Source organism: Rhineura floridana, chromosome 7, assembly GCF_030035675.1.
Source record: "Rhineura floridana isolate rRhiFlo1 chromosome 7, rRhiFlo1.hap2, whole genome shotgun sequence".
In the NCBI taxonomy this organism is placed as follows: Eukaryota; Metazoa; Chordata; class Lepidosauria; order Squamata; family Rhineuridae; genus Rhineura; species Rhineura floridana.
Genome location: NC_084486.1, coordinates 63,287,583 through 63,315,149, shown reverse-complemented (window position 1 = coordinate 63,315,149; position 27,567 = coordinate 63,287,583). Strand labels below are relative to the sequence as shown.

General features: G+C 39.1%; 1 protein-coding gene across 2 annotated transcripts in view; it reads right to left on the bottom strand.

Annotated features, from left to right (window-relative positions):
* CPXM2 (carboxypeptidase X, M14 family member 2) overlaps positions 1-27,567 on the bottom strand; it is a 135,487-nt gene that overhangs the window by 67,571 nt on the left and 40,349 nt on the right. For both annotated transcript variants that reach the window (XM_061635735.1, XM_061635734.1), the window contains exons 3-4: positions 17,361-17,470; positions 10,694-10,833 (exon numbers count right to left, since the gene is read on the bottom strand). In XM_061635735.1, coding sequence (XP_061491719.1) covers positions 10,694-10,833; positions 17,361-17,470 — 250 coding nt within the window. The remainder of the gene's footprint in view (positions 1-10,693; positions 10,834-17,360; positions 17,471-27,567) is intronic.

Here is a 27,567-nt window from a genome sequence, read left to right as displayed (position 1 = left end):
CTACATCCTGACATACTGTTACTGACACAGGCATTGATGGAAAGATTACAACTTCAAGTTAAAGAAAGAATCAATTTTTTTAAATAAGCACAGCTGCAGCTGCTGCTGCTGCAATCACAGTTCATATTAAACCCACCACTGGACTGGGATATTGCTGGCCACTTTCACAGCTTTTGAAGGGGCTGTGAAAGTGGGGTGGCATTTTGGGGTTTGCACAGTCCTCCCAGCCCACCTTCACAACAGAACACTCAGGCAAGCATCACTACCTCCATGGGTTCTTTTCCTCCCAGCCCACTCCCTAATTCTTTCTGACAATACTGGGGCTGTGTCCCAGGTTCAGTTGCCAGCACTTACAGCTAGGGCTGGGAACATCCCCTGGCTGAAATCCTGGAGAGCCACTGCCAATCAGAGTAGACAATACTGATTGAGACCAATGGTCTAAGGCAGCTTTCTATGTTCCTACGGCTTCCTCTTCTAGGTGGCAGTAGGGATGAAATCCATTGGCCGGTGCCAGTTCAGCAGGTTGGTATTTAGAATTCATTCTTTGTCCTCTAACTGCTGCTTTTACCAATCCATGGTTTCCCCCACCCAAAAAATGATATTAATATTGCTATTTTAAGGCAATATCAATATTTTTAAAGGCAACATTGATAAGATTATAATTCTTAATATCAATATTTTTTTTAAATATCCATTTTTGAAAATAGCAGAAAATCTCTACATTAAAAATCCAATGTGCAATGATAGAATTAATGTGAAATAAGTGAATTAATGGAAAATTTGGTACCAAATCCAAATTGGGTGGAATTCTAGCACATCCCTAAATGAGACTAGTACAATAAAGGGGCACTGTGACACAATCTGGTATCTTTGATTGTCACCCTTTTCTGCCAGAGATCACACTCCTTTAACAACTGCATAGCAGGCATGAAGTTCTAACAGATAAGGCTTTCCATCCCTACATTTCAGGAAAAATGTCTCCTGTTAAATTCTGACATGCCGCTGTCAAAGGCAAACCGGCCTACAACATTCTTCTATGAGACTAATCAGGAAGGTTTCCCGCTATTGTTCTTTAGTCGAACAAAATGATTGCATTTTAATCAGCACTCTGGACTGTAATTGAATTTTTAAAAAACAGAATCTTAAATTATAATTTGAATTGACACTGCAACCCTAAATATACTTCCTTGGAATAAATCTTATTGAAACCAGCAACTTTCTTCTGAGAATATAGGATGAATGCATTAAAGGGAAATAGAAAGGCAATTTCCAGTTGGAAAGTTTTAATATGTGAAATTAAGCTTGACTCAGAACCTACTTCTTTGCCCAGCCAAACATATTTTTTCTGGTGCCATCGTTGCCCCCACTCCACCCTGGCACTGGAGTAAAGGCATGAGGCAGAGTTCTGGGAATAATGCCTGGATGATGTGGTGGGCTGGATAAGAGCCAGTAAACTGAAGCTGGATCCTGACAAGACAGAGGCCTAGTGGGTGAGTGGGATATCCACTGTCTGGGATATAATCCAGTTACCCATTCTGGATAGGCTTACACTTTCTGAAGGAAAAGGTACATAGTTTGGGAATATTCCTCCATCAATTGTTTTACTTGGAGGCCCAAGTGGCCTAAGTGGCTAGGAGTGCTTTTTACCAGCTTTGGCTGATATGGCACCTATGGTCATTCCTGGATAAAGATAGCTTGGCTATTGTGGTCCATGCACTGGTAACCTCAAGAATGGATTACTGCAATGTGGGCTATGTAGGACTACCCTTATGTTAGTCCAGAAGCTGCAGCAAGTGTGCAGAATGTGGCAACAGGACTTGTAGCTGGTATTGTCAGCACATAACACCACTTCTGAAGGAACTCTACTGGCTGCCAATATACTACAAGGCCAAGTTGAAGGTTTTATTGTTAGTATACAAAGCCCTAAACAATGTGGGACCAGAATATGTAAGGGATCATTGTTTTTGTTGCATTGTATTTTTACTGTATATTTTTACTGGTTATTTCTTATGTCATCTTTGTTTTTGTAATAAGTTTTATAATATTTTGTTCACCACTTTGGGGGCCTTTTGGCCAAAAAGTGGTATATAAATAAACTATATTATACTACTACTATACCCTTATTCCCTGTATCCCTGCCTGATCACTATGGTCATCTATGGGGACCCTCCTTGTGGTGCTCCATGTAACAGATGTTTGGTCTGTGATTGTTTGCGCTAGACTCTTGAGTACAGTAGCACCTAACAGTAAAACATGCATGAGATTACATGGCCTTTCACACAGCTGCAAAGGTGGCCAACCTGGGCTTCAGCTCTCCTCAGCCTCAGCCAGCATAGTCCATGGTCAGGAATGATGGCAGCTGTAGACCAACAACTTCTTGAGGGGCAAATGTTTCCTATTCCTGCACTCGAAGAACATTTAGGTTTCTGTATGTTACCAAAAATACATAATTCTTGGAGAATGGTAAAACAGTTTCTAAGAATTTACTATCAGGGATGCCTTCACCTTTTTGGTACTCATGTCACAGAGTGTGAGTCATAATAAATAACCACTTGGAGTGATCTGACAGATCTTAAGAGCAAGCAGCAACACCTGCACTTGAGAAACGGTTAGAATAAAACATCCAGACATTTCTCTTGACTTTGTTTTAGTTTCAGTGGAGCATGCTTGCAAGATAAGAGTATAATGCAGGGTTCTTCAGCTCAGTAGCAAAAGGAACTAGCTTTGAAAGTACATTGAAGACATTAATACTAGCATTCGTTGAAAATGATAATCTGATGTGATATGACTTCCGGGAAGGGTGACTTAGCCTGTGCCTGCTTTTGGGACGGGCTCCCGCCGCAAAAGAAGCTTATTCAGATATAAATCAGTCAAAACATTTTTTTTTTTGACTGATGAAACTTCTCCCGGGCAGGGAGAAACGAAGAGATTAACCTCAAAGCCTATTTTTGTTGGGAGGACTAGATTTCATTGATTTATGAGACGAGGTCCAGCCAACAAGGAAGGACGGATTTTCAACAAGCTCTATCTGATAAAGCGACACGTTCATCTTTTCTTTAGAGAGAGAACGGACTAACAGGCAAGCACCCTTCTTTCTATATTTTTTTACTTGACTTAAACTGTTGCAGTAAAAGGAGATTTGCCAGATGGATCGGCTTTGGACATCTTTTCGGTGAGCTATAACTCTTCTCTGCTATGCACTAATTAACAGCTTATCTCTGTTTTTGTTGCAAAAAGCTGTCCTGGATTTGCATTCTAAAGATATACACAGAAGAGAGATTTCTATTCCTGATTTCTGTTCTGAAGAATATTATATTGTCTGAGATTACTCTCTTTTTGGTTTATTTTATTTTGACGAATCTGTTTCCTGACGACGCCATTAATTGTTTCGATCCTGGGAACTACATTTTGTTTTCCTAAGCATAGTGAGATAAGGCTGGCTGTTCTGTTTATACTGTGATGTCATCAAGTTTGGAGTATTAACCCAATTGTTGCTGAAATAAGAAGTGGTTCTCTTATATTTTTCTTTTAAAATGGCATTCAAGAAAGTGGCTGAGAATCTGGAAGTAACTAGGTTTCAGAAAATAATGGATGAGATTGAGATAACGAAACGAACCCTGCGACAGGGTTGTAAGGAGCTGAAAATTGAATTGTGCAAAATGATCCAGGAGTTTAAAGAAATAGGGGTCCCTGTGAGAGAGGAGACCCTGGAGCCTGGAACAAACGTGGAACAGGAAAAAGATTTGGAATTTATGGATTTTAGAAATAAAATCTACTGTTTGGAATTCAATGTTATCTCTGAAGAAATTAATGAAGATATTGGAGATAAGGTTGTCAATGGCATGGATAATCTTCTGGACTGGAATGATGTGATGGAGCCTAATATGGAGAAGACCTATGGAATTAACTGCAGCCATGTGACAAGGGAAAAACTTTCAAGAGATGAGCCAGTACATTTTGTAAAAAAGAACAGAGATATGTTTTTACTGCAGTATTCCAGCAACCTATTCAGAATGGATGGCAAGAAAATATTTGGGATAGAGGAAATTCCCATTAGACTCTTACTATATGACTATGGTTATGACAGCAAGATTATTACGGAATACTGATAATGGAAGATTGGACACTGAAATTACTGGAGTTAACAAGACTATTGAAGATGGAAGATGGAAGATGGAACTAATAGGGATAATAGAATAATGGCTATTGAAATTATCGAACCTAATAGACTCTGATGAGATGGATTAATCGAAATGTTTATTTTGACTATGGTTATGACAATAAGATTATTATAATTATTAATGAGATGGATTAATCGACATGCTTATCTGGAGAAAAATTGATAGATATATTTCTTAAAGAATTGAAACCTCTCTTTGACTTTTTGTGGAAAGAATAAAGTAATGTTTATGAGATTTGATGATTAAGTAAGATAACTACTGGAGGAAAGTGATTTTATAATATGATTTAAGAGACAGGATTGTTATACATTGTAGACCTATAACTGATTTGATCTGTGACAAATGGGAAGTTAATATTTCTATGGTTATGACAGCAAGATTATTACGGAATACTGATAATGGAAGATTGGACACTGAAATTACTGGACTTAACAAGACTATTGAAGATGGAAGATGGAAGATGGAACTAATAGGGATAATAGAATAATGGCTATTGAAATTATTGAACCTAACAGATTCTGATGAGATGGATTAATCGAAATGTTTATTTTGACTATGGTTATGACAATAAGATTATTATAATTATTAATGAGATGGATTAATCGACATGCTTTTCTGGAGAAAAATTGATAGATATATTTCTTAAAGAATTGAAACCTCTCTTTGACTTTTTGTGGAAAGAATAAAGTAATGTTTATGAGATTTGATGATTAAGTAAGATAACTACTGGAGGAAAGTGATTTTATAATATGATTTAAGAGACAGGATTGTTATACATTGTAGACCTATAACTGATTTGATCTGTGACAAATGGGAAGTCAATATTTTACTTTTTATTTTTTTTTGTCTAACTATTTTTGATTTTGTTTTTTGTCTTTGAATGTTTTATGGTTTTGTTTTGTATGTTTTATGAAAATCTGAATAAAAATTATTGTAAAAAAAAAAAAGAAAATGATAATCTGATGCTTGGACTATTATTTATTTATTTATTATTAAATTTTATATCCTGCCCTTCCTTCTAGGAGCCCAGAGCTGCAAACATGAACATTAAAAACATTCTTAAACATCTTAAAAACAAAAGACTTTAAAACATATTAAAACAAAACATCCTTAAAAGCATAATGAATATTTATTGTTACGGTTCTTAGACTAGCAAAGATACAAAATAAGAAGTTAAAAACGAAATAAGGTTTGATAATAAAAACAGTTAAAACAATTAAGCCCAAAGTAGTGCTGGAAGTAAATTCCTGTTGAGGTCAGTACTGTATTAGTGCTCAGTGGTCAGAGTCCTTCTGCAACATATGGCCACCGCGCAGCAGCTTGCCACCTTGGCTGTCACTTCTAAAGTGGCATCCGATAAAAGAAATTGGACATAAAAGGCCTCATCCCGACCGGGGATACTTTGCAGGATAGGGGTAATAAGGGCAAAACGTAGATCGTGGTAAAAGGTACAATGGAGAAGAACATGGTCAACTGTCTTGATTGCCTCTTCACCGCAAGGATAGAGCTGCTCCTTAACTGGAATTTTTTTAAACTTCCCCTCCAAGTAAGTCGAAGGTAGAACGTTAAATTTAGCCCTGGTAAAAGCTATCTTAAATTTTGGTGTTGTCAAGGTGGTTAGATAGCAGGCGGCACTGAATGGTTTTGAATTGAACCTGAGATGGGAGTGAAGTGCAGCTCATGCTATGTGATTTTAGAAATTGATATCCATAAGCCGCTGGAAAATTAGGGCTTTTGCTTTGGGATGTTCTTTTTTTTTTACAATAATTTTTATTCAGATTTTCATAAAACATACAAAACAAAACCATAAAACATTCAAAGACAAAAAACAAAATCAAAAATAGTTAGACAAAAAAAAATAAAAAGTAAAATATTGACTTCCCATTTGTCACAGATCAAATCAGTTATAGGTCTACAATGTATAACAATCCTGTCTCTTAAATCATATTATAAAATCACTTTCCTCCAGTAGTTATCTTACTTAATCATCAAATCTCATAAACATTACTTTATTCTTTCCACAAAAAGTCAAAGAGAGGTTTCAATTCTTTAAGAAATATATCTATCAATTTTTCTCCAGAAAAGCATGTCGATTAATCCATCTCATTAATAATTATAATAATCTTATTGTCATAACCATAGTCAAAATAAACATTTCGATTAATCCATCTCATCAGAATCTGTTAGGTTCAATAATTTCAATAGCCATTATTCTATTATCCCTATTAGTTCCATCTTCCATCTTCCATCTTCAATAGTCTTGTTAAGTCCAGTAATTTCAGTGTCCAATCTTCCATTATCAGTATTCCGTAATAATCTTGCTGTCATAACCATAGAAATATTAACTTCCCATTTGTCACAGATCAAATCAGTTATAGGTCTACAATGTATAACAATCCTGTCTCTTAAATCATATTATAAAATCACTTTCCTCCAGTAGTTATCTTACTTAATCATCAAATCTCATAAACATTACTTTATTCTTTCCACAAAAAGTCAAAGAGAGGTTTCAATTCTTTAAGAAATATATCTATCAATTTTTCTCCAGATAAGCATGTCGATTAATCCATCTCATTAATAATTATAATAATCTTATTGTCATAACCATAGTCAAAATAAACATTTCGATTAATCCATCTCATCAGAGTCTATTAGGTTCGATAATTTCAATAGCCATTATTCTATTATCCCTATTAGTTCCATCTTCCATCTTCCATCTTCAATAGTCTTGTTAACTCCAGTAATTTCAGTGTCCAATCTTCCATTATCAGTATTCCGTAATAATCTTGCTGTCATAACCATAGTCATATAGTAAGAGTCTAATGGGAATTTCCTCTATCCCAAATATTTTCTTGCCATCCATTCTGAATAGGTTGCTGGAATACTGCAGTAAAAACATATCTCTGTTCTTTTTTACAAAATGTACTGGCTCATCTCTTGAAAGTTTTTCCCTTGTCACATGGCTGCAGTTAATTCCATAGGTCTTCTCCATATTAGGCTCCATCACATCATTCCAGTCCAGAAGATTATCCATGCCATTGACAACCTTATCTCCAATATCTTCATTAATTTCTTCAGAGATAACATTGAATTCCAAACAGTAGATTTTATTTCTAAAATCCATAAATTCCAAATCTTTTTCCTGTTCCACGTTTGTTCCAGGCTCCAGGGTCTCCTCTCTCACAGGGACCCCTATTTCTTTAAACTCCTGGATCATTTTGCACAATTCAATTTTCAGCTCCTTACAACCCTGTCGCAGGGTTCGTTTCGTTATCTCAATCTCATCCATTATTTTCTGAAACCTAGTTACTTCCAGATTCTCAGCCACTTTCTTGATTGCCATTTTAAAAGAAAAATATAAGAGAACCACTTCTTATTTCAGCAACAATTGGGTTAATACTCCAAACTTGATGACATCACAGTATAAACAGAACAGCCAGCCTTATCTCACTATGCTTAGGAAAACAAAATGTAGTTCCCAGGATCGAAACAATTAATGGCGTCGTCAGGAAACAGATTCGTCAAAATAAAATAAACCAAAAAGAGAGTAATCTCAGACAATATAATATTCTTCAGAACAGAAATCAGGAATAGAAATCTCTCTTCTGTGTATATCTTTAGAATGCAAATCCAGGACAGCTTTTTGCAACAAAAACAGAGATAAGCTGTTAATTAGTGCATAGCAGAGAAGAGTTATAGCTCACCGAAAAGATGTCCAAAACCGATCCATCTGGCAAATCTCCTTTTACTGCAACAGTTTAAGTCAAGTAAAAAAATATAGAAAGAAGGGTGCTTGCCTGTTAGTCCGTTCTCTCTCTAAAGAAAAGATGAACGTGTCGCTTTATCAGATAGAGCTTGTTGAAAATCCGTCCTTCCTTGTTGGCTGGACCTCGTCTCATAAATCAATGAAATCTAGTCCTCCCAACAAAAATAGGCTTTGAGGTTAATCTCTTCGTTTCTCCCTGCCCGGGAGAAGTTTCATCAGTCAAAAAAAAAAATGTTTTGACTGATTTATATCTGAATAAGCTTCTTTTGCGGCGGGAGCCCGTCCCAAAAGCAGGCACAGGCTAAGTCACCCTTCCCGGAAGTCTGCTTTGGGATGTTCTAAGGCTTCTCAGCCTTTGGGCTAAGATCAAAGTGTAGTATCCTTAAAAACATATTAAAACACAACATCTTTAAAATAATTAAAATATTTAAAAACATCTTTTTTTCAGAACAAATTTTTTTAAAAAAACATCTAAAAAAGTAATGCCAACACAAATGCAGACTAGGATAAGGTCTCTACTTAAAAGGCTTGTTGAAAGAGGAAGGTCCTCAATAGGCACCAAAAAGATAACAGAGATGGTGCCTGCCTAATATTTAAGGGGAGGGAATTCCAAACTGTTGGTGCCACAACACTAAAGGTCCACTTCCTATATTGTGCGGAGAGGGCCTCCTGATAAGAATGTATCTTCAAGAGGCCTCACCTGCAGAGAGCAGCGACTGACTGTGTATATAAGGGATAAGATTATCTTTAAGGTATCCTGTTCCCAAGCTGCATAGCAGAAAGCTGGGAAGATCTGTGTGATGCTTGTTTTCACAAACACCAAGCTATGAAAGTGTTTGTCAGAAAGTAGAACATATATAAATTGCTATAGATAGTGCAAATCATCCTCCCCCACCCGCCCCCAAACTGGAAACTAACTAGACATTTTGTCTAGGGCAGCCTGGCAGAAGAAGTTTCACTATAGACTCAGGACCTGTTTGTGGGATTTCCGGCCTGTTCCACAGATAAATGAGAGGTAGACACATCACAGTGTGGCCAGAATCATCTATATCAGAGAAGCAGTGAGAAAAAAGGTAAGAGAAGAATGAGAGTTAAAAATGCAGTGAAAGACATTTGTAAATAAGACCACATCCTTTTTATTCTGCATTCAAACTTGATTTACTAAGGGTGAAGACAGAGGTATTAGACAAAGAAGACTCACTGTACTGTAAGCACGGTTCACCACTAAACAGATGGACAAGCTTACCAACTAATCAAATGCTGATTCAGTGAAAGATCTTGCCCTTCCCTGCCCATCTTTCTGCTTTCTCTCTACGGCTGCTGCTGTAGAAAGTGTTTCTCCACCTGAGGAAAGCTGAGTGCCCTGAAATCAAAATGCCTACAGTGGAATCAACACTGCCTCCTCCCATCTCAAGCACCTGGCAGCAGGGTGCTTTAGAACAGGAGCCACCAAAGTGGAGCCCACAGGCATACATGCACTCACAGACATCTTCCCTGGCACCTACAAGGGCCTCTTCTCCACCACTTCCCTCCCTGAAATTAGGCCCAAACAGAGCATTGTTTTGTAGGTTGTGATGTCCACAATAGTTTATACAGTTTGCAAATGCAGTCTAAGATCACTGCGGCAAACACATTGTTAAGATATTAATGTCTGGATCTGTCCAAAGAAGATAGAATGGCGGGAAACTCCCGACAACAGATCTAATTAGGCCTGTCAGGTCTCCCCATTTCATTATCTGACACAGACTCACTGAAGTCAATTCAAGCCCCAATTAAAATGACTGAAAGAGAAAATCAGTCCCAACTAAGCTACCATCTGCTTGGCCACTGTGAGAAAAGGATGCTGGACTAGATGTGCCATTGGCCTGATCCAGCAGGCTTTTCTTATGTTCTTATGTCAAGAGCATCCCCTAACAGTTATGTGCCTCAGAATTCCAGAGATCAGAGTTGAGGACCCCTATATATGATGGGAAGCAGTGCTGGCTGTCATTAATTTAAAAGTATTGCATTTCTTTAACAAATGATGAACAATGTTTATTTATTTTATGTTTAATTATGTCACTGTCATCTTAACGTGCACTATTGACTCCCCCCCTTTTAGGGATGGGTGAATCTGTCAATTTTGGTTTCTCTCAGTTTCTCATTTTTCCAATCTTAAGTTCAGTTCTCCACATTTCCACATCAATTTGCGAGTTTTTTTTCTTTAAAAAGCCCTCATGAAAATCCACTCTGTTTTAGTGTGAATTTCTCCAACTACAGTATACAATTTTGTATGCAAGTTTGCCTAATCTATACATTTTTTTTTGCAAAACAGTTTTCTCTATACAATGCATTTTTTATACTTTCACAGATATATGCATTTTTATCCAAACTTTACCCTAATATATGCATTTCTGTACACATTACTTGGCTGGAGAACTGCATTGCAAAATTTGGAGAAGTATGAATTTTAAATGATGGCTGTGGGTTGTATTCAACCAAGTCCTGCATAGAGTAGACCCATTAAAATCAATGAACCGAAGTTAGGTATATCCATTAACTTCAATGGGTCTACTCTGAGTAGGACCAGTATTGAATACCACCCAAAGGGTTTTTTTGGCTTATTGTTTCAGAAAGTGCAAATTAGATAGATTCGCTTTTAAATGTGACCTGAATTGAATTTCTCTCCCATCCCAACATTTAATAGCATAAACCTTTCACCCAATGTCTGGGTTTGTCTTAAAAAGTAAGAAAAACATGCACTTACAACCAGAGAGAATTCCTTCCTTGTGTGATAACTCCCGTGAACTTGGTTAGCCTCCGAGCATCTACTTCAATCCACTGGTATGGATCGTTCCGTCCTGCACACCAAGCACCATCATAAAAATCATTTTCATTAACACCTGCCTGAAAAGAAGGCAAAGCTGTCTTTATAAATATGATAAGGAACATTTTTAGAAAAAGAGACAAGCAAAGGGAACAAGAAGAGAACCCTCGTTTCTCTTTCTGTCAGGACTGGTGAGTGGAAGAGTTGGGAATGAGAAGCCAGGCCAAAGCCTGTTGTCAGGGCTGAAGAGAAAGTCAGGAGGGATGAATCTGTCAGTTTCAGTTTGGTTTCTCTCAGTTTCTCATTTTTCAAGTCTTAAATTCACTTCTCCATATTCCTTAGCAATTTGCATTTTTTTTAAAAAAAGATCCTCATGAAAATTCACCATGCTAACTTTTCCTAATAAACACATTTTTGTATGCAGTTTTGACTATTATACACATTTTTGCAAGCAGTTTCCCCTAAACCAAGGCATTGTGTCTGTTCTTTTCCCTTAATACCTGCATTTTTGTAGAGAGTATTTGTTGGAGAACTGTGAATTTTGAAGGACAGCTGAGTTTTGGTTCATCTATTGGTTCAGAAGTGTATATTATGCAGTTTCTCATTAAATTAGAAACAAAATAAAAATTCTCGCCTAACCCTTGTAAGAACCAAAGGACAAACTGGAAAGTTCAAGTAGGAAGTCAGAAGTACATGGCAGTCACAAATAAACCCAAAAGCTCCTTGTTTCAACCATGCAGCCATATTAAGGTATATTCTCCTTTCCACATACATGTAATCATGTCTATCCTTTGAGACTAATGAGTTAGCAGTAAAGCACATGCTATTTCCTTTAGACTTAAAAGAATAAGAACTATCATCAATGTGTGGAATACAAAATAGCAATGAGAACAAAATTGTATACGCTGAAATCATTACTTTCTTCAGACGCTTTGGACCATCATATCTGACCATTGGCCATGCTGGCTGGGTCTGATGGGAGTTGGGGTTGCGGAAGCCTGAGGCATGGGTGACCATTAAGTTTACCTCCACCACAAAAGCAGGGTGTTATGCTTTAGGTGGTGCATCTCTGTTCAGTGTGAAGGTCTTACTATGATGTTTGACAATTACCAGAGCTTGGAAAAGTTACTTTTTTGAACTACAACTCCCATCAGGCCCAGCAAGCATGGCCACTGGATTGGGTTGATGGGAGTTGTAGTTCAAAAAAGTAACTTTTCCAAGCTCTGAATTACCCATGAAAACTACAAGTGTTTGGGCATCCAGGGGTGGATGGAGTGTCACTGCAAATCTAAAGCATGCTGATCTATCACTTCTAGGGCTTTTCCAGAGCTGTCTTCAAGTCTAAACTAGATTCTTCCAGGAAGCTCCTCATCATTGATGCCACAAACTACATCCCTCAGCATGGCTCAAGGTATCGTTAAAGCCACAATGCTATGCTAGACAAGAGGAATAAAAAACGTGGCACAATCTCTGATGGCTGGGATTGTGATGATTTGCAACAATCCCAATTAGCACCTCAGAGGATTTGACACTGGGGTTTTCAGGTGCTACCAAGCTTATAATCAAGCCAGATGTCTTTGCTCCACAAACACTCAGCAAAGCTGCACACTTCTTGCTATCACCATCAATATAATTAGCAAGGAAGAAAGCCTATCTGCATACTACAAACAGTTGTCCTCAGTCAATGGCTCCCCACATATATATTATTTATTCATTTATTTTATTTATATCCCACCCTTCCTCCTAGCAGGAGCCCAGGGTAGCAAACAAAACTACTAACAGGAGATTTGGGGCAAGATGTCAGCAGTATGCTGACAATACCCAGCTCTATTTCTCCATAACATCTGAATCGGGAGAGGCTGTGCAAGCCCTGGACTGCTGCCTGGACTTGGTGGTGGGCTGGATGAGGGCCAATAAACTGACTCTGAATCCTAGCAAGACGGAGGCATTGTGGGTTGGTGGTTCCTGAGTTCAGATAATTGGTCAGTTGCCTGCTTTGGATGGGGTCGTACTCCCTCTGAAAGAGCAGGTTTGTAGTCTGGGGGTGCTCCTGGATCCATCTTTGTTGCTAGAGGCCCAGGTGACATCCGTGGCTAGGAGTGCCTTTTACCAGCTTCGGCTGGTAAGACAGCAGCAGCTGTTTCTGGACCGGGGTAGCCTGACCACTGTTGTCCACGCACTGGTAACCTCCAGGCTGGATTACTGTAATGCGCTCTATGTGGGGCTGCCCTTGAGGTTGATCTGGAAGCTTCAGCTAGTGCCAAATGCAGCTGTGAGACTGCTCACTGGGGCAGGATATTGCCAACATGTCATCCCGCTACTGAAAGAATTGCACTGGCTGCCCATTTGCTACCAGGCCAAGTTCAAGATTCTAGTTTTGGTGTACAAAGCCCTATACAGCTCGGGACCAGGATACCTGAAAGACCGTCTTACCCCTTATATGCCCAGTCGATCACTGCACTCTGCAGGTGAGGGCCTCCTGCAGATACCATCTTATCAGGAGGTTCGTTCTGCACAATATAGGAAACGGACCTTTAGTGTGGCGGCACCTACCCTGTGGAATTCCCTCCCCTTAAATATTAGACAGGCACCATCTCTGCTATCTTTTCGGCGCCTTTTGAAGACTTTCCTCTTTCAACAAGCCTTTTAAGTTGAGACCTATCGCAGTCTGCGTCTTTGTTAGAATTGCTTTTAATATGTTTTCTTTAATAATATGTTTTAACCCTTTTTTTTAAAAAAAGATGTTTTTCAAGCTTTTCTAAAAAATGTTTTTAACGTTGTTTTGTTTTAATGTATTTTAAGGTATTTTTATGATGTTTTAAAGTGTTTTTAGTGTTTCTGTTTGCCGCCCTGGGCTCCTGCTGGGAGGAAGGGCAGGATATAAATAAATAAAATAAATAAAATAAAAGTAATAAAAATATATACAAACAACTTTCCTGTACATTGTAGCCTTGTTTTTGTAATTCTCTTGAGCTATTTTTTCTCTGGGAAACCTTATTAAACTCATCTAAGCTTCTAAAATAGCAGGCTATCACCGAATGGCAAAAGTAGCAATGGCAATCCAAAGGGAATGGAGAGAAGACAAAGGGTTTTCAGGAAATCTAGAAAGTTTTCAGTTTGAAAGTGTTTGGAAATTATTGATTTTAGATCAAAATGATCTTAAATGGAAAGCACCTGAAGAATGAAGAAAACTGTGGCAAAAAAACCCCCAACAACCCTGCCCATTGACACTAACTGTCAGCCATGATGGGCCATATGAATGGTTGATCTGAATTATGGGATTAGTACCGGGTTATCAGGCTGCTACACAGCAGGAAAAGCATGACTAACTCTACTGGACCTGTCTATTGCAGATAAAGTTGTATCAGAAAAATAGGCAGTGTCTGAACAGGGAAAGGCAAGCAGATAAACTCAAACGATTAAACACTGCCATGGATTAGGAACTTGAGTGCCATTTATTGATGTGTGCTCCTGTGTGACAGGACAAAAAACACCCAAACATTTATGTTGAAAATGGATAAAAGTAGAAGCTTAAGTTTCAGAAAAAGGAATAAGATATGCTGGTCTAAAGCAACAGAGACTATTGAAATGGCAGAAGCTGGGTGCAATCTCTGTTTTATAGAAAACGATGATGTTGTGGCTAATGTCCTTCAAAAAGACTGATGGATTTTGATCAGTCAAAAAAGATTTATTCGACTGATCAGTCAAATATTGTCAGATAATGAGAAGAACAAAAGCAACAATCATCAATCAGTTTGATAATTATGCTCATTAAAACCAGTAATCTAGATAGCTGATATTGTGAAACAATTACATTTAAAAAAGTTAATTATTATTTTAATTATATTTTTATTGCAATCTTCCCACAAAGAGCTCAGGCTAGCATATATATCCTCCCTATTTTTCACTCTCGCAATAACCCTGTGAGTCAGGTTAGGCTGAGTGTGTGTGACTAGCCCAATGTCATATAATGGGCTTCATGGTTGAGTAAGGATTTGAACGTTGGTCTTGCTATTTATTTATGCCAAATATTTCTAATTTAACCTAGGTTTCCAGGGTAGTGTATGGATAAGCATGAATAGAATTATTTATTCATTTGCGATAAAAACAGTGGCCTTCATAACAAGCAACAAGCTGAGAGGCAAAAGCTATAAAAATATAGAACAGAACTATAGCAACTTAACAATTTAAAATGCCTGGGTAAATAAAAATGCCTTAACCTGATGCCAAATAAAGTATAATGACAGAGCCAAGCATACCCCTTTGGGAAGGGCATTCCAAAGACAGCATATTGCCACAGAGAAGGATCACTCCTTTATACATACATAGCAAACATCTGCTAGAGAAAACACATGGAGAAGGGCCTCAGACAAAGATCTTAAGAGTCAGGCAAGCTGGTCTGGGAAGAGGAATTCCCTCAGATATTTTGGTCTCAACCTGTTTAGGGATTTAAATGTAACCAAAGTCATCAGCATATTAAATTGGGCTCAGAGGCATATTGGCAGCCAATGTATTTCATTTAAAATTGGAGTAATATTAGTCCACCTGGTTGAACAAGTTAAAATTCAGGTAAGTGAATTCTTCACTGATTGAAGCTTCCTGGTTATTTTTCATGGCAGCCCCACAAACAATGCACTGCAGTAAACCATCAGGGAGATTAGCAGAGCTCTATTTCTTTCTGCCTTCTGAATCAGGTAAGGCTGTTCAAGTGTTGAACCAATGCCTGGATTCAGCAGTTGGATGCATAAGGGAAAATAAACTGAACCTGAATCTTAACAAGATAGGTAGGTGGTGTCCCGGTCTGAGAAACTGGTATTCAACCTGTCCTGGATAAGGACGTATTCCCACTAAAAGAGCAGGTGCTCCTCCTAAAATAGTGGCTTGGTGCTCCTTGGTCCAGAAATATCACTGGAGGCTAAGATGACCTTGGTGCCTTTTACCCATTTTACTCATCTGCCACCTGTAGCTCTTCCTGGACAAAGATAGCCTTGCCACAGTGACCCATACTCTGCTAATCTCCCTGAAATGTAATACTTTTAAATTAATGACAGCCAGTGGTTTTATCTTTATAGTGCCTAGTCCTTGTCTAACACTCTACCAGTAGGGTTTGCTACTGATGACTGCTTATGTTCTTGCTTGGAGATGTCTATGATTACAGTAGGGCCCTGCTTTTCAGTGGCTCGCTTTTTGGCGTTCCACTAATATGGCAGCTTTCAATTAGAGTAAGGCCCCACTCATACGGCGCTTGTTCTGCTTTTACAGTGTTTTTCGGGCATCGGGCACCATCTTATTGACGGAGTTCCGCTTTTAGGCGGGTTTTGCTTTTAGGTGGGGGTCTGGAACGTAACCCACTGTATGAGTGAGGCCCTACTGTATAGAAGATAGCCAGTGGCAGAAGCTTCCCAATGCTGCTAGGTTTGCCCCTGGCTATTACAGGACTAGGGAGCAAGTTGTTGTTGTTACCATTTATTTATTAATCGACTTTTACTCAAATGTCCCCTATACAAGTTGCCCACATTCCTGTTATTTATTTATTTATTACATTTATACCCCACCTTTCTTTCCTCATAGAACCCAAGGTGGGTATACATGTGGTTTCCAGGTGGTCTTCCATTCAGGCACTGACCAAATCCAGACCTGCTTAGGTTCAGTAAGGTCATGGCCTCATGCACCTTCAGACCATAGCCTGTTAGCACTTGCTAACAAATAAAAATGTAATGAAATAAAAATGGTACGCTGAAGCTCTTAGCCAGGGTGGCTAACATTTTTGGGCCGAAGAACTGCATTCAACCCTCCCTGGGCTGCATGCCAGCAGTAGATGTGGCCAGCCCATGTGACATACACACACTCTTGCATACACCCACATAGGATGCAGGACCCAGGCACACACATATTAGTATGCAACCTCCCTTCTCACCTGATCCATGCAGGACAGCTGATGAAGGGGCCAACGGCTATCTATCCACTCATTAGATGATCAGGCTGATGAGTGGGGAAGGGGCAATTTGCATCTCCATCAGGTTACTGGGCTTAAGCCTCTCTGCCGCCACCACCAAAATCAGGGGGGTATTCAGAGACCAGAAAAAAATTATCTGAGGGGCCAGTTGAGGCCTCCAGACCAAGGGTTCACTATCCCTGCCCTTAGTGGGCATAAGTACAAAGGAATATTGGCTTGTGATATGCACTCACTAAATAGATAATCTGAAAATGGGAAACACTAATTTTAAAAATATATAGAGGCGTATACAGATTGCTTCTAAAAAGCAACATTTTAATGAATAATGCTTAGAATATTCAGGCAGCATCTATGCCAATAATTGCTTCAGGGATAAAATCACCTCACTTCTCCACTGTGTATACTCTTTCCCTTTTGCACTCAGTAAAGACAGGGTTCCCCTAAGTTCTTCCCCACTCCAAACACCTCACTCTTTAAAAAAAAAAATTGGATCATTCAAAGTAAAGAAACAAATGAACTAAAGGTGTAATATTAAAAGTGCCTCAGTTAAAAATAGTGTTAGTTATCAAGGCGGTCAAAAGTTGTAAACATCCATTAGGGGAACTTGCAGAACAATCCCATTCTTTCAAAAAGTTAGGAAGATGAACTTACCTGAATATTTAGCCGTGCTCTATGGGCCCCAAGGCCATATCGTTTTACAGTAGAAGCATGGAGCTGGAAATCAGTAATTTTTAATGTTTCAAGACCCAGGGGAGGGCAACCTGGAAAACAAGGATTTATATTTTAAATTGAGAAAGCAATCATGCAAAGTATGTTAGTCACTCTATTTGATTCTGTATATGCACAGAATTTTCTGACAAATACTTCTCAGTTTAACTTCTTCGTCTTCAGTTTTACAACTTTATACTGTTTTCTGATTTCAATTTAGCATGCTACCAAACATCCCAGGTAGCAGTTTTTAATTAAAACCAATTCTCAAGTCTTTTATTCTTCCCCTCCTATCCCAATGAAATGAACATAAACACATCTATCTAGATTTAGGCTGAAAATGTTTACCATAGCCAATACATTTCAAGTTCTCCCACTCACAGCCTGCCTTCTGATGGCTTCTGGGCCAAGTCAGGAAGTGAAAAGCAAGGCTGCATCTTTTTTTAATCTTTGTTTAATCTTTGTTCATCCACTTCCAGCCATTAAGTTATCATTTTGTCAAAATGCCAGTAAGATCATATCTGTGTTTGAAGCAACCACAGCATCCTAATTCCTCTAAGGTCAATCTCCAGTGTTAGTAATGATTTAAAACCATGAGTCTTCAGTCTATGCTAATAAAAAACTATTTAAAGTCTGTAGCAAAGTTGTTATTAGTTCCATATGTGGATCTATTCTTTCTACAAGCCATTGGAAAAGTATTTGGATGTGTATTCTAATTCCAAATAAAGGTGTTGAGTCTTTCAGTAGACACAAACATGCTGGAAGAAAAACGCAGGACACGATTTGAAAGGGTTGTCAACAAAGTTGGTATAATGCTGTGGGGTTTTTTTTGCCAATGCCAATGTCGTTATCCATAATTTATTCACAAAAATTGTCTCCTGACATTACTACAGCCACATTATTATATCCATCTACAAAACAAATCCAATTGCAGCATGATTCATATTGATTTAGCCAGATCAGACAACATCTCTCCTCCATCTGGTCCATGCACATGGAAGAATGAGAGAAATACTGTAGGTGCCTGCTTACCTTACACACCTGTCCTGACTTATGTCTGGATATGGTCTATGTAAGTAAAATCCAACGTATGGATGATCTTATGTGAAATAATTGAACATGCAAAACTGAATGGAGGATTTTATAACCATGCAAAGATGTCCCAGGATGTTGAAACTGAGGTGTGTTCTCAGTTCTGTCTACACAGAAGCCTGTGTGGTGTAGTGGTTAGAGTGTTGGAACTAGGACCTGGGAGACAAGGGTTCAAATCCTCACTCAGTCATAAAGCCTACTGGGTGACCTTGGGCCAGTCACTGCCTCTCGGCCTAACCTACCTCACAGGGTTGTTGTGAGGATTAAATGAGAAGGGGGAGAACCATGTATGCCACCTTGAGCTCCTTGGAGAAAAGATGGGATATAAATGCAATTAATTAATTAATTAAAATACACATGTGGGCCAGATCAGTGGCAGGTGTCATCCAGCACAGCATTGCTATGGCTGCTGCATGAGTGTTGTGTGTAAAGTAGTTCTGGGATGATCAGTTTTATGTTTCCTCTGGAATGAGTGACTGCAAATGTTACATATAAAGCTGTGATACAGTATGATTATAGTATAATAAAGCATAGGGTTTCCTGTGCCTGAGTACACCCTATGGCTTAAGCCATTTTGTTTGATGGAGCCACACATCCCAAGAACCAGCCCCACAAGAGTTCATTGTTAATGAGAGATGCACTACAAATGGATGTCATACTCAGCATTTTGCACAGCAAGTCTTCAACATTTCCTAACACAATCCTGTTACTATCACCTTGACTTTTTAACACTGATCTCTGTTAAGAGTATTTTCTTGATTTTTAAAATAATTTACAGCATTATACCCATAATCTTAAACCTACATTTCCAAAAAATCTACATATATGAATTCATACTGGGACTCTCTTTTTAAAAACACACCAAAAACATATTTTCTTAAAATAAATAAATAAATAAATATTAACGGTTTTCCAAAGAACAGGCATATAATGCACTCTCTGGATTCCAAAGTACTTGAAAAACAATAACAAGAACCTGTTAACCCTCCCCCCTCAACAATTTCAGCTATTATATCAAATTTGGTTTTCAATTTCATAAGTCACCTTAAAAGGTCAAGCCACAAGTGACCATGTGTGGACGGCAGATTCAGTGGCTTGTCCTGCTAGTTTACGTACTGAAAAAAGCAATACCAAGGATAAATAAATTTGTCAGTCCGCTTGTTTGTTGTGTTTTTAATTTCTGGGTAAGTTTTTCCATTAACGCCATGTATCAAAACCTTTGAATCCATTGTTCCAAAGTAAAACTATTTACAGTTTTCCATTGGTAGGCTATTGTTTGGCGTGCTGCCACTAGAAGAAATGTTATAAACTCCTTATGTTTGAAACCTTTTTGTTCTTCAACAAATAATGTTAATAATGCCAGTTTTGGATCACATTTAATTTCTTGCCTTGTCATTGTCCCTATCTTCCAGAAAACCTGTTCCCAAAATTGTTTGACTTTGTCACAGCTCCACCACATATGGAAGAACATCCCTAGATGATCACATCCCCTCCAGCAGCATGAGTTAATTTGCAGATTAATATGATGACATTTGAAATGGAGTGCAATACCATCTGTGTACAACCTTAATATTATTTTCCCATATTCTTGCAGACACATATTTGAAAGTGTTTTTATCCCCAATTGTGCTTCAATCATTCTCTTCTATTTGATAATTTAAGCCCTCTTCCCATATGCATTTTAGAGTTTTTAAATTATCACACATAGGTTCATTCATGCTTCTATATATAGATCATAATTTCTAAGATGTATAAGTAGAATTCAAAATTAAATGTTCCAGGGCACCAAGTGGTCTTGTAGTTTGACTGGATATTTTCAAATTAGCCAGAAAGTGTGTAGTATGGTGAATAAGTGACCAATGTGTCTCTGCTTTTGCCAACTTTAACTTAAGTTGTTTTCCTTGTTAACATTAAAAGCAAACTATAGTATCAACCCAAGCTTATGATTATTTAAAAATCTTCACCCTCTAATAGAGCAGTCCTAGTACACACACACACTGAATGCCAAGATGGAGTGGAAGTGTCCCTCCATTGGTACACCCATTGACAGCTCTGTGGGCACAAATCTCCTGCTAGCAATGCTCCCACGGGTGGTATTTATTTTATTTTATTTATTTATTTTATTTATTTATTTTATTTATTAAATTTATTAGTCGCCCATCTGGCTGGTTGTCCAGCCACTCTGGGCGACGTACAAGATAAAAAACAATACATTAAAACATTAAAATTTAAAACCATAACAGTAAAAACCTAACCCACCCCAAAAGCCTGCCTGAAGAGCCAGGTCTTCAAGGCCCGGCGGAAGCTCATCATAGAAGGGGCATGGCGGAGATCATTTGGGAGAGAGTTCCACAGGGTGGGGGCCACTATTGAAAAAGCCCTCTGTCTAGTCCTCACCAGTCTAGCTGTTTTAACCGGTGGGATCGAGAGAAGGTCTTCTGAGGCTGATCTTGTTGAGCGGCATCCCTGACGATGCTGGAGGTGCTCCTTCAGATAGACTGGGCTAAAACCATGTAGGGTTTTAAAGGTCAAAACCAACACCTTGAATTGGGCCCGGTAAACAACCGGTAGCCAGTGCAACACCTTCAGCACTGGAGTGATGTGATCTTGCCAGTGGCTGCCTTTAATCAGACGAGCCGCCGCATTCTGTACCAGTTGCAGCTTCCGGACTGTTTTCAAGGGTAACCCCACGTAGAGCGCATTACAGTAGTCTAGGCGAGAGGTGACCAGGGCATGTACCACCGGTGGGAGCAGATGGTTGGGAAGGTAGGGGCGCAGCCTCCATATCAGATGGAGTTGATACAGCGCCGCCTGGCTCACAGCTGAGACTTGAGCCTCCATGGACAGCTGGGAGTCAAGAATGACCCACAGGCTGCGGACCTGGTCTTTTAGGGGCAATCGTACCCCATTGAGCACCAGGTCCACATCCCCCAGCCTTCCCTTGTCTCCCACAAACAGTACCTCGGTTTTGTCAGGGTTCAGCTTCAGCTTATTCCTTCCCAACCAGCCACTCACCGACTCCAGGCACTTGGACAGGGTTTCTATAGCCAACCTCGGTAAAGATTTAAATGAGAGATAGAGCTGCGTGTCATCCACATACTGATGACATTGCAGCCCAAATCTCCTGATGATTGCCCCCAGCGGCTTTATATAGATGTTGAACAGCATCGGGGAGAGGATGGAACCCTGTGGCACCCCACAAGTGAGAGGCCAAGGATCCGAGACCTCATCCTCCAATGCCACTCTTTGGTACCTACCAGAGAGGAAGGAATGGAACCACTGCAATACAGTGCCCCCCATGCCTAACCTCTTCAGGCGGTCCAGGAGGATAACATGGTCAATGGTATCGAAAGCCGCTGAGAGATCAAGGAGGACAAGGAAGGTGCATTCGCCCCTATCCCACGCCCTCCTCATATCATCTACCAAGGCGACCAAGGCTGTTTCAGTCCCATGTCCAGGCCTGAAGCCCGATTGAAATAATTGAAAGCACAAAAGCAGGACTACAGCTGAATGTCAAAAAGACTAAAGTAATGACAACAGAAGATTTATGTAACTTTAAAGTTGACAACGAGGACATTGAACTTGTCAAGGATTATCAATACCTCGGCACAGTCATTAACCAAAATGGAGACAATAGTCAAGAAATCAGAAGAAGGCTACGACTGGGAGGGCAGCTGTGAGAGAACTAGAAAAGGTCCTCAAATGCAAAGATGTATCACTGAACACTAAAAGTCAGGATCATTCAGACCATGGTATTCCCAATCTCTATGTATGGATGTGAAAGTTGGAGAGTGAAAAAAGCTGATAAGAGAAAAATCAACTCATTTGAAATGTGGTGTTGGAGGAGAGCTTTGTGCATACCATGGACTGCGAAAAAGACAAATAATTGGGTGCTAGAATAAATTAAACCAGAACTATCATTAGAAGTTGAAATGATGAAACTGAAGTTATCATACTTTGGACACATAATGAGAAGACATGATTCACTAGAAAAGACAGCAATGCTGGGAAAAACAGAAGGGAGTAGAAAAAGAGGAAGGCCAAACAAGAGATGGATTGATTCCATAAAGGAAGCCACAGACCTGAACTTACAAGATCTGAAAAGGGTGGTTCATGACAGATGCTCTTGGAGGTCACTGATTCATAGGATCGCCATAAGTCATGATCGACTTGAAGGCACATAACAACAACAACAATTAATAGAAGATTAAGTGCTGCTTTAGATTTGACAGAGGAGATCTGGAAGATTAGTACTTTGCAGTTCCTCTTTCCTCACTGACAGATCCATAATCAAACTCTCATCCCTCTCCACAGTGAGAGGCATTGTTAAAGAAGTATGTGGAGTGGGGCTGGGGCATCAAGAAAACAAAGGAACCTGGATATAGAAAGCAAGGAGAAAAAGGGAAGGATGGCATTGCATTCATTCCTTGTTGAAGACCTGTTTCTTCACCCAGGCATTTGCTGGTCATTAAGCTTTTTGTAGAAACTGGCTGGCTTGCTGTCAATTTTGAGCGATTCTGTTTGTATGTTAATGTCTTGTTTTTATTAAACATGTATTTGTGTTTTTGCAAAGTGCCCTGGAATTATCTGTGAAGGGTGTAACAGAAATGTTTCAAATCAATATTGAAATATTGTAAAAATGCCTGAAATACGCAAGAAGCTGTACACAAGTACCTGGTCGCAACCCCACATCCTACACCATTTCCTCTTTGCATTTTGACCTACCCATATCCTTTGTCTTTCTTGCATCCTTTCTGTATGTGTTTATTTTACACACACACACACGAGTGATGGACTAAAAAGATTGACTTGCAATTCATCTGATTGTTGCCATGTGCCAACAGGATTTTCTCTGTACAGCAAACAATAAATGCATCTTTTTCTGCCAAGAAGCTTCTTTGAGTTGAAAATATGGTTTGATCATTCGGTGTTGTTAAACATTGCCATGGACAGCCTTTGTGGAGGTTGGATGAGTTTGAACAACATATTTCATACAATTGAAATAATTCTGTTTTATTTATAGCTACAGACAATTGATGGGGGGCAGATGATGAATTGTAGCTACACTCTGCCATCTTGAGGATGGATCCATTCTTATAAGTATGACATTTCCACATTTATCTCTGATTTATATAATGTGCTTGCTATGTTAATCTAGGTTTTTGGAGGGTCCACACCCTAAACACATGGTTTGGGTTGAGTGCAGCTCTTCAACACCCCTTACAAATCAACAGCAAAAATTCATGAACTAATATTTCCACACTTCATGTAGGTATTGTTGACTTTTGGAATGATGGTTTGTGTATTATGGTCCAGAATTAAACAAATTGTTTCTTACCTTTTTAAAGCAACATCTTAATTTTAGTATTAGTCAGAACTAGAAATAAAGACACAGCAATCCTGTTGAGCTCTGGGTGCAATTGTATATTTCTTAAACCATGAGGAGGACCTGTTTCAACACTACCATTTCCGCATGGGCATACACTATTTTGCAGTGGAATTCTTTTAAAATGCCCTTCTAATACAGCTGACAGTAGTATGTTTAATCTTGCTTTAGTAAAAGCCCTTCTATATTTAAGCATTATTCGATTTTGTAAATAAGGTGAGATGAATTAAGATAACTAAGCGGGAAGCCGATATACTGTGGACAGAATTTTCTTATAGCAGCCAAATTGCTTTGTTGCTCAGTGTTGTAGAGGCGCTGTTTAATTAGAACTCTTGCTTTACTAGCCCCTAAGATTAGTAATTGCTGTGGAGATAAACATTAAGCAGAGACTTAAGATGAAGCAGATGCTTAAGATGACGACCTTCATCCAGCAGCTCTCATGAGAGTCATACAGAACTTGAGAAATCAGACCAGTAGCAGTTAGATTTAGCTGCAACTGATGATTAAATGCCCTCAGCCAGGCCTGCAAAGTAATAGAGGGAAGACGAGCTTCCATTTACAATAAAGCATGAGGAGCTTTGTATGCTGTGTATAATATGCCACCTGGTTTCCTTTTTGCATATTTATCAATTAAATGGTTAAGAACAAAGCAATGCCCTGCCTGAACCCTGCTTGTTCGTCAGCCAAAATAGCTTCCTCGGTTATCCAATCAGTTAATTTATTATGAAGATGTTTTGCATAGAGTTTATTAATTACACATAACAAACTAATTGGGCGATAATTTGCTGGGTCTGATTTGGATCCTTTTCTAAATATAGAAACAATTATGGCACTTCCCCAAACCTCAGGCATTAGCCCTGTTGAGTTAATAAATGAAAATATAACTGCCAGCAGAGGAACCCACCAGTTGTTCTTAGATTTTAAAAGTTCTGGTGGTGAAAAGTCAATGCCTGGTGTTTTATTGTTCTTTAGCTGTGAGATAAGGTTCTTGACTTCGGTTACAGAAACTGGTGGCCAATCCGGTAAATTTTCTGGGACACCCAGTGTTTGGTTCTCCTTAATTCCATGGCTGAGGAATAGTGATTGATAGTACTGCTTCCATTCATTGGGACCAATAACACGCAATGGAGCTGTACAACTGTTCTCTAAAAAACCTGATATTGTATGTCAAACAAGGCAAGTATCCCTATCATTAGAAGCCTTTATTAGGGTTTGCCAGGCATGTTTTTCAGATTGCTGTTTTTTCTCCTTTATCGTTTGTACTTTTGCCTATGTGAAACATACTCAATAAGCAAGAAACCTGAATTAGTGTTCCTATATTTTACGATAGATCCTCCTCAGCTGGCTTTTAGCCTGTTTGCATTCTCCATCAAACCAGCTAGATGTTACTGAACTTTTTCTTAGAGCAGTATTCGTAACTTTATTGATTACATGATCCTGTAATATACCCATCAAAGTTTTACATAAATCCATAACCTCAGTAGCTGATTTGGCTGACAAGATAGTGGCATGCATGGCTAAAAGCTCCTCAGTATATAAAAGATAAGTCAAAGATAAGTCGACTTCTGATGACCACTTAATTCTCCTACTGGCTGTTGCACTGAAGTCCTTGTTAAGACTGGATTGAGATTGAAGGCAGAGGTTATTTATTGGACCTGCCAATATCATAATTACGGGTAGATGATCGCTGTCTACACTAGAGCCTAACTCAAAACGGATGACATACTTAAATACAAATAGTAAGATAGCTATATAATCAATTACACTACCTCCAAATCTGGAGTAATGAGTGTATTCTCCATACTTATTGCCATCTGCCATACCATTTAGTATTAGCAAATCCCTCCGCCTTACCAGTTGGGCCAAATAGAGTCTTGCATAATTGCATTTATGATCTTTGGAAAGCCAAGAGCTACCACAATCAAGATAGGTATCTGATTCCAATATCTGATTATAGTAGGTACATAAATTTACATCATCAACTCCCATTCATACATTGAAATCTCCTGCAGTGATGAATACTGTGGCAGGATGTTGGGATTCCAAAGAATCTATATAATTGTAGATTTTTTTGATCAGGGTGGTATATAAACATTAACTAGTATTATGCAGATTTCAGAAAGTACCATTAGAACCGCAGCTGCAAAGGGATTCCAGGGAGTTAGAGTTGTTATTACTATTTATTTATTTATTTAAAAAAATTATATCCTGCTCTATTTTCAAAGAACTCAAAGCGGCAAACAAAGCAATCAGATACAAGAGTTAAAATTAACAAACTAAAAACAGTATTAAACTAAACATAATCAGCATACAAAACCTATCAAAGTTAAAAAAACATTTTATACATCACTTAAATTAAACGCTTGACGAAATAAAAACGTCTTAACCTGGCGTCGAAAAACTAAAAGAGAGGAAGACAGCCGCACCTCAACTGGTAAAGAATTCCAGAGTATAGGAGCAATCACAGAAAAAGCCCTTGTTCTGGTTCTACCTTCATGTTAGCTGAAATAAAACAAGCTAACCCTCCGCTGGCCCTCCCACCCTTAACAGAAGGAGTGGCTGCCAGAGAATAACATCTATAACCATTAGGGAGTAGAAATTGTCCAACAGTTTCTCAGGATCGGATTTGCCCTAAGCAGTGGCACAGCATCTTTATGCCTCTACGAGTGTTTTGTTTTTGCTTGTTTGCTGCCACTGCAAGTGGCAAAAGCACACAATGCCTACAAGACAATGGTAGCCTCCATGCAAAAAAAATTATGAAGAAAATTTCTTTTTCCAGAGTGAGGTCATATCCACACCATACATTTTAATCAGTCTTATAATGGTGTAGTGGTTCAGGTGCTGGACTATGAACTGGGAGACCAGGGTTTGAATCCCCACACAGCCATGAAGCTCACTGGGTGACCTTGGGCCAGTTCAGCCTCAGAGGGAGGCAATGGGATCAACTTGAAGGCAATCCATTTCCATTTTTATACCCCTTTAACAGTCATGGCTTCCCCCAGAAGAATCCTGGGAACTTTAGTTTCTTAAGGGTGCTGAGAACTGTAGGTCTCTGCAGGGTCTCGTAAGAATTCTCAGCAACCTTAACAAACTACAGTTCCCAGAACTCTTTGGGGTGAGCTCTGGCTGTTAAAATGGTACAAGAGTTCTTTAAATGTACTGTGCAGATGTGATCAAAAAAGAGAAACCTCTGCAATTTTCTCAGAAAAAAATGCCTTGTAAGAAGTTTCAGTGGTGCTCTAGTTTGTACAGTTAACCCACAGATGCACAAACTACCCACCGGTTTTTCTATATTCTGACATGGGCTTGTGCCATTTGTAACCCAGGAAACCAGTCACAACTTGCCCACTGGTATTGGGTCCTTATATGGCTATGATAGCATTGCCAGTTCTCCGGATTTTACCCAGAGACTCTGGGTTTTGGGAGCCCAGGCAGGTGAGGGGTTGTCACACAAAATGTCATGAGTTGTTGCGAGAGAGACAGTGGTGGTAGTGGTAGCAGCACTGAGCTAGCCCAGGCCTCCCCAGAGGTTGAGCAGGAGGGAGACTTGTAAGCACCCAACGTGGGCAGCCATTGAAAGAAGGTGGTGAGTGGGGGTGGTGTAAGAAGGTTCCTGGGGGAATGAGTGGGGTGGGGTGGCATAGGAAGGTGCCTGGGGGAGTGAGTGCAGTA